Raw genomic sequence first — 7,890 nt, forward strand, 5'->3', positions numbered from 1 at the left:
TCCAAGAAATTTAATTTATGAACTCAACTGAATTATGAAATGAACTTAATATGTTCATTTAGCATTACCTAAATGAAATGATATATGCATTTTAAAGTAAAAACAGAGCTGATATAAAAATACACTACCAAAAAGAGTGTCTTACAATTGGCTTGTTTCACCAAATTGCAATTTTGAATAAGAAGGCCATCCAGAAATGCCAGCATTAAGATTTCCTTGGCTCTCAAATTTTAATGACTTCAACTGTCTTTAAAAGAAGAATGATCATTCTCTCCATAATAAAATAATAACCCTATTACATTCCAAACCCAAAAGCTGACCTCTGTCTACCTGCAGTTTCCAAACTACATGGAAGAAATAGTTCAAGTATTAAACAAAGTAATGTCAGTTTTCAGTATGTCTAAATAAAGCAATACAGCATTCCCTCCCCCAATCCATTTTTTCCTCAATGAGTCATACTCATGTTAAATCTCTAGTTGAGTCAGGCTACTATATATCCACAATAAAACTGTGCTAGCTATATGCAAAGTATGATATCTGAAACTACATTCGGAATGCAAAGACAATATTCACACTCAACTTTTAAATCCAACACTTCTAACATTTGAAACAAAAGCAGAAAAATGCAAACTAAGCATATTTCAAATACAAAAATCATCTTACCTTCACTACATATTCCATTAATGTTACAATACGTTTTAATTACGCAATCTCTTTATCCACAGTACTAAAGGAATGCTCGAAGTCATTATTCCATTAACTGCACGCAGAACAGCTTGTAATTTTCCACCATCTGCCAGCAGCAGTGAGATTGCATTACCTTCTTTCCATGTCTTCCACTGGAACCTGCTTTATCTATAAAAAACCTTAGATCTTTCCTATGTATTGCTTATCCAGAGACTCTAATGATGGAGAGTTTTAGATACCATTAATGAAATGCCTACGAAGAAACTGAAAATGGACACTGCCAATCCTTTTCAATACCCCCTTTCCCACAGTGACAGTACTAGGCAAACTGAGGGGAATCATGGGTTCTCTTGTAGTTAGAAATAGGCTTGAATTCCAAAGATTTAATGAGTCCTCCAACATTTTATTTTCATTATGGGAACATGAGTATTTCTAATACCCATCTAGATGTCTGACCTTTTTTTTCTTTTCTTTCCAGTGATCTTTCATGGTAATAATGTCAACAGTCTAATTACATGTGGTATGAAAGCATGTTTTCATTTGATACATAGAAGGACATGGCCTTCAGCAAGGAACAGTGCTGCTGGAAAACTATGCATTTGCCTAAGTGGTGGAGTACAATTTGTACTTACATTTTTTCTGGACATTTCCAAGGCAACAGCTGCTCATCCTGAGATATTTCTAGTCTGTGACAGCAGGCTTCAGCAGTCCCAGAGAAGTATGAGCTACCTGTACTCTTGTTCAAGACTATCAGCCTACAAGGTCAACCCTCAAAAACATAGCCGAAGAGGAATTTTCCATCAGCATTACACTCGCCTCTTTTTAGCTAAAAGAATCACTTGCCACATGACTGTAGATGTTTCAAAACTTTTAGTGGAAAAATGGTTCTTTCCTCCATGACTCTCCACGTCAGCAACCTGTCTAGTTTGCTGATAGGGAGTTGTGTCCTCTAGGTTCCCCTTCTTTCAATAATGTATAAGCATGAAAAGCTCTGGCTTTCAAGCTCCCAGACTCACTGCAATGGCAGGGGATTTCAGAAACACGTCAAATCTTTCAGAATGAAATGTCACTTGGACTTCTTCAGACCAAAGTTAAAATAATAACAATAATAATACAGCTAAGTTTCTTTTCTCCCATTTTGGAACAGCACATTATTTGACATCTCAGAATTTCCAAATGGGAATTGTGTCTTAGACTAACATTATTTAATACATGAAAGGCCCTGTGCAGCATCCTGATTTCAAGAAAAGAAATTGAATTGAGAGGGACTATTCAAAGAAGCAAGTATTTGTCAGCATAAGCAGATGTTATACACTTAGCTCCCCATGAAATTGGTTACACATTGTAAGATGCAGATGAATATATGAATTTTTGTTACAGATGAGGCGTGCTATGTGTGCAAGTGACTTCAGGGCAGTTTTTTAACTCATGAAACAAGGTCAGACACTGAAAGATATTTAGGCAGTAAAAGCTGCAGATAAATTTGTCACAAGTCTTTCAAAAGGTATCTAGCATTAAAGTAATTTGGATTTACATGCTAGAAGTTTTGCAAATTTTATTAGGTGCTTTTCTGCACCTTTGGTGGCTAAAATTTCTTTCAAAATCTGGCACTTTAACATCAATTCACTGCATACAACCAGAAATCTGAGAAATAGATATAAAAGATTTCCTTCCCAGAACACTAATAAAAAACTGTGAATATAATTAAGAATATTTATAAAAAGGGAATTTGGTTCACACCTTGCTTGCCTCCAACTCTTTATACAATATATTTCATAGCTGTCACCCTTTAAAGTGCTGCAGGGCATTTACTTTAATGTAAATGTGTATTTTTATATCAAATCTCTATCCTACACTGAAAAATTAGCAGCTACAATTGAATGTAGTGCAGCTATTTATTATTTGTATTGATGCGGTAGAGGATCCTCCTTGCTTGGAGCATAATTGCTGCGATTCTCAGGCATAACATCCTTTCCCAAAGGTTTTCCACCAGAACAGCTTAACAGCTAATTCCCATAAGTGTTCAGGTAGCAAAACTGCCTTCAGTCAACCTTCTTCTCTTACAAGGAAAATATAGACTTTGTAATGTATCTAGAAGTTTAATGAATTCAGGGACTGAATCTGTGATCATGGGATGTGCTTACAGTAGATCTCCTTGGCTGCTACTCATTATCTGTAGTAAAAAAGAATGATTTTGTTTATCTCTGCTGATCTAAGTTATCATACTGAATGGATGTGAGGACAGAGGACACTTCCCTGGTAACAGTATTTCAGACTTCTTGTAGCTTGGACAGTTTAAACTAAAACTTCTATCTGACAGCTCCTTGATAAGCAATTGAGCTCCAGAAGCACTGGTGTGGAGATGCTATAAATTCATTTACTTGATTTGATCATTAATCTATCAACTGGGATTGGGTGTTTCTTAGATACAAGAATATTACTGGGGTGATAAAGCAATATTACAGCAGACTTTTAAGGGAAAGCAAAAATTTCACTCTTCAAAGCAATCTGGGTGAGGCACTGCCATGGTATTCTTTCCAAGTCTCTCTCATCTTTTTAACTATCAATACCTCTACGAAAGACAAACAGTCCAAACTGTTAGCCTGGATTTTGGGAGAATTTTTCCACAGACTTTCTGTGTCACCTCAAGCAACTCAGTCTCTCAAAGTTTCAGATTCCCAGCCGTTAACTGGGAATTACAGTAATTTACTTCCTCATAAGAGTGTTGTGAAGGTCATCCATTAGAGACTGTGCAGTGTTCAGAAACCATGGTCACAGCATAAATAAATGCCTATGACACAACAACCATAAGACAATGTCTATAAATTGTGTCACAAAATGAAGCTTCTGGAAAGTCAGTACTGCTGACTGCAGTGCAAGAAAGGACTCACAGTGGTAGTACACTATACACCAAGTTCAGAGTACAAAAAGAACAAAGGAAAGAAAAGCTATTCTCAAAGGTGATTTAATTCACTGAAGGTTAACTGTTTTTTCACTTATGACTCTTAGAAAGTTCCTAACTGTACTTCCAAAAAAAAACCAAAAAAAAAAAACCCACACACGTTCAAGTTATATGACCACACAACACATACAGACTGAAAATAGGTCCTTTTCTAGTATTGTCCTCCATAAGGCACTTCACAGGTCCACCTTTCAGACACAGGTTTTATGTACTGTTTAAATGAAAACCACCATAAAGAGTATCAGTGGAGGAGAGCAAAGAGTTCTTGAGGAACATCTCATCATCAACGAGCATGAAGGAGAATGGCACAGACAAAATTATCTTGGGAAGGGCTCACTTCCTCTGTCAAGCGTGTTCAGTGGTTGAGGGAGTTCTTGATCCTCTGTCTCTGCTCCCCTCTCCACAATGGAAAAGCTGTGTGCATGCTAGAAAGGGCTGTGTGATTATTTGGGTTGTTTTTGTTTGTTTGTTTGGCCCCATGTAATAATTACTTCAACCCCAAACAAAAATGTTGCTTCCACTGAGTATTTACTGGGAGAAAAAGAGATTGTGCCTGCGTGTCTATCTCATTCTGTAGCCTGCAGATTCACAGGCTTATATAGGAAAAAGATGGCTATGAGTTTCAGTCCCTGATCCAATAAATGTTAATGTACAACAGTCTGTAGCAGTGTCAACATGAGAGATTTTGATCAACTCACATTCCTGGCTAAAAAATACTCTTGGAATCTGATTAATGTGGGTTTAAATCCTCTTAAATAGAAGACACAAATCTCCCAAATCCCAGCTGAATATCTTAAACATCAGCCTGAAGGGTGAACGGTACGTCTTCCATGACGATTTTGTGAATATGTATAAATTTTTCCCATTTGGAACTACTCATTAGTGGCTGCAGATTGGCTGGGGGGGTGGGAAAGAAAAAAAGAAAAAAAGGAAGAGAAAATTTCTATCTATTCCTACGTTAAGGTGTAGTTCCTATATTTCTTTGAGAGGAAGGACTCTCAAATTATTATTACAGGCCCCTCTTCAACCCACATAAAAATGTGTGTATGTACGTTTGTTTCTTGCGCACATTCTCATCTGTGCTTTGGCTTCACAATTTTTCCCACAAGATTTAAAGATTATTTTTCAATTATAGCCTTAGCAGTAGATTGCAGTAACTGGGGAATAAAGAATTCAGGTCCTCATCCCTACAGCTTGTATGTTTTGACATCTGCATAAGCGAATTAATTTTCAGAAGCATCGATCCTCCATGGCTCTAATTGCCTTCAGCACCTTAAAAAAACTAGTATCTACAGCACATTAAAAACCTGTGGGCAAAAATATTGATTTTGCCTCACATAAAACTTCCAGAAACTTCAGAAAATACTAGTAAGTGTATGGCAGATAATTTAGGAAGTCTGAAGGCTTTTCAACGGAAGATTTTATCTAAGGAATAAAATAATGAACATAAATACATGAATTTTCAGAAGAATTAGTAACCCCAATAGTTGTGGGAGTTTTGTGTGTGAAGTAATGAGAGTTGCATAAATACAATCTACTGGCAGGAAGACACTACACTAATGGGAGTTAAAATCCAATGATTAGTTTAAACAATTGTTATGGATCAATTGAATAAATTTCATTAACAAAATAGGAGACTAAAGGAAAAATGAAGATTTTTCCATCTCTGAATGGAATCATGATATTTACAATTGGCTGCTATGCTGTAAAGTAGTGACCAATAAATTGAATTTAAACATTAGAAGACGGTGTGCTACCAGAGGATAATACTTCAAAATAACAAGCATTGCAAATGTTTATACCCCCCTTACATAAAACACGAGTCAATACACTCTTAAGAGAAATCACTATGGTATGGCTGATAAATAACAGGTGCATCCACTTACCTGTGTCTCTGTGTCTCTGCTTTTGCCTTCTGGTGGTAAAACCAAATGACAGCATTCAAGAATTACTTTAGGCCTAACAGACTTGAACAGACTCTTTTCATTTAATGCCAAGTCTTAGGTTTAGACTTGCCAAAAGTAACCTGTTAGTCTTCCCAGACTTCGGAAAGTGGGGATTACCTCCCTCTACTGCCTTCAGGTACTACCTCTTCTTTTGTTTCAAATCAAACTAATGAAGTATATGTGACTGAGGTGGAGCTCTCCCATTCTTCACAGTATTTAGTAAGTTCTAAGTCCTCTTGTACACAACATGAAACTTTTGCCTATCAGCTCCTCATTTCACTGAACCAGTGCACAGTCCTGGAGGCACTAAAAACCAACCTTATTTTGAACCCTATTAACTTGCTTTGTCACTTCACTTACTGTGTCTGCCCCAAAGCATTTGGCACTTACTACCACCATATCATAACTTCTATTTCTTAACATGCTATCTAAACAGCATTAGCAAAATGGCTGGAAAACGCAAAGCTGTAAAAACACCAAGTCTGTGAATATTTTATTTCTATCAAGTTAAAAAGTAACTTTGGTTATCTAAGTGATTTTTAATGAAGAACTCAAAGACTTAATAAAAATGTAATATAATTCATCTTTTCTCATTTGTTTCTCTATTTTCCATACTTCAGATGTACAAAATTGGTTGCCTATATAAGTAAACATAACATACCAAAATCCACAAGCTTGACTCCTCCTTCAGTGGTCAGAAGGATATTATTTCCCTTAATATCACGGTGGATAGTTTTGTTTTCATGCAAATGCTGAAGACCCTGGAAGGTGAGATGTAAACATGAACTTTTTACTAACAAACAGGTCTGTTCTCTGTACTACATTTGCAGAAACAAAAAGGTAGCAGAACAGCATGAAAAAACTTAAAACAGATTTTTTTTTTTTTAATCCAAAACGACAGAGATGTCATTCTTACTGGAAAAACACTTGGTACACCATGAGGAATAGATATTTTATAATTGCCCCACTTTATGTCAAATAAAAAATTTAAGATAAAAGCAGGAAAAAAGCACTATAAATCTACATTATATATTATACCTTCAGAGTATAAACTCAAAGAAAACCGCTAAGGCCTAAATTCCACTGCAGAAAGTCAAATTCTGGTTAAAAGAAAATGAAAAATAAAGACACCTGATCCTCATTAGCAAAAAAAAAAAATTTCTTGTAGCAGTGTTTGAATTCACTAGATCTGTTGATCATTTTGCTATGAAAATATTTTGGATCCAGACAGAAGAAGCTGAACAGTATTTTGGGTATATTTCTGGTATTTCTCAAAAGAAAAGCGATTTTGACACAGAACTATTTACTAAGGAGAGGAATCAATGGTAAGAAATCAATTTTCATTCTCCTAATAATGAAACAAACAGATGAATTATTCTTTACCTTGTTTGTTCAAAAAGAACCATCTGAATTACACATTACCTTAATTTCATTAAACACTGCTATAATATAAGATAGTGTGCCGTGTTAGTGGGGACATGATGTTCATTCATTCAAAGACAAAAATATGAGCTGAATAGTCCTTTCACTGAGAGCTTATCTTACCATCAGAGCTTCACGTAAAATGTAAGCAATTATAAGTTCATTCATCCTTTCGCCTCTCTTCAGAAATCCTTTCACAAGATCAGTCACAGATCCACCATTGCACAGCTGCAAAATATCAGGGGAATATAAAAAGGAACTAAGTGTTGGAGTAGCCACCTGGGTTTAGTTTTCAGTAGTTCTCGTATTTGTAGCCAAATGAGCTCCTATTAAACTGGCAAACCACAAATTTGTCCTTATGTCTACCATTTATACAAGCAACATATGCAGCAACTTTTGGCAATTTTTTTTCACTACTTTCTGCATTTAATTCTTCTTGCCCAAACACAAGTACAGCAGTCTACCTCTTTGCTTTCCTATATGCATGATTGCTTTTCACTGAAACAGAAGTAGCTTATAGTGCAACAAATTTGCTGTGAAGGCACGTTCTGTGGGGCATGCTAATTGCTTCTTACATTCATCATGTGCAACTCACCAGCAATGCAGATTATTACAGCGCCTATTCTCAGATACAAAAGCATTCTCAGGTACATAAACTGGATTTAAGGCATCAGAAGACAGGCAGCAGAGAAATTCCCCCAAAAAGAAAATCTTCCAAGGGGAAAGCTGCCCTCTTTGCCAAGCAGCACTTAATTCCTAGTGTAGAAGGACGTTACACACAAGGGATGGGCATCATGGAAGATGATGAAAGTGCTGTGGAAAGAAAGGTCTCATCTCCCACTGGAACAAGGTGGGCCACGGCTGTAAGACTAA

The 7,890-nt window shown here is 36.3% G+C and overlaps 1 protein-coding gene across 1 annotated transcript in view; it reads right to left on the reverse strand.

The window, feature by feature from the left end:
* The window catches only part of LOC104075505 (myosin-IIIa-like), a gene marked incomplete at its 3' end in the record, with an annotated part of 18,980 nt that extends 11,733 nt beyond the window's left edge, over positions 1-7,247 (reverse strand). Inside the window, exons 1-2 of the mRNA XM_009576035.1 lie at positions 7,141-7,247; positions 6,257-6,356 (exon numbers count right to left, since the gene is read on the reverse strand). Coding sequence (XP_009574330.1) covers positions 6,257-6,356; positions 7,141-7,185 — 145 coding nt within the window. The remainder of the gene's footprint in view (positions 1-6,256; positions 6,357-7,140) is intronic.
* Positions 7,248-7,890: the final 643 nt, after the last annotated feature.

This window comes from Fulmarus glacialis, unplaced genomic scaffold (genome assembly GCF_000690835.1).
Source record: "Fulmarus glacialis isolate BGI_N327 unplaced genomic scaffold, ASM69083v1 scaffold6824, whole genome shotgun sequence".
Lineage (NCBI taxonomy): Eukaryota > Metazoa > Chordata > Aves > Procellariiformes > Procellariidae > Fulmarus > Fulmarus glacialis.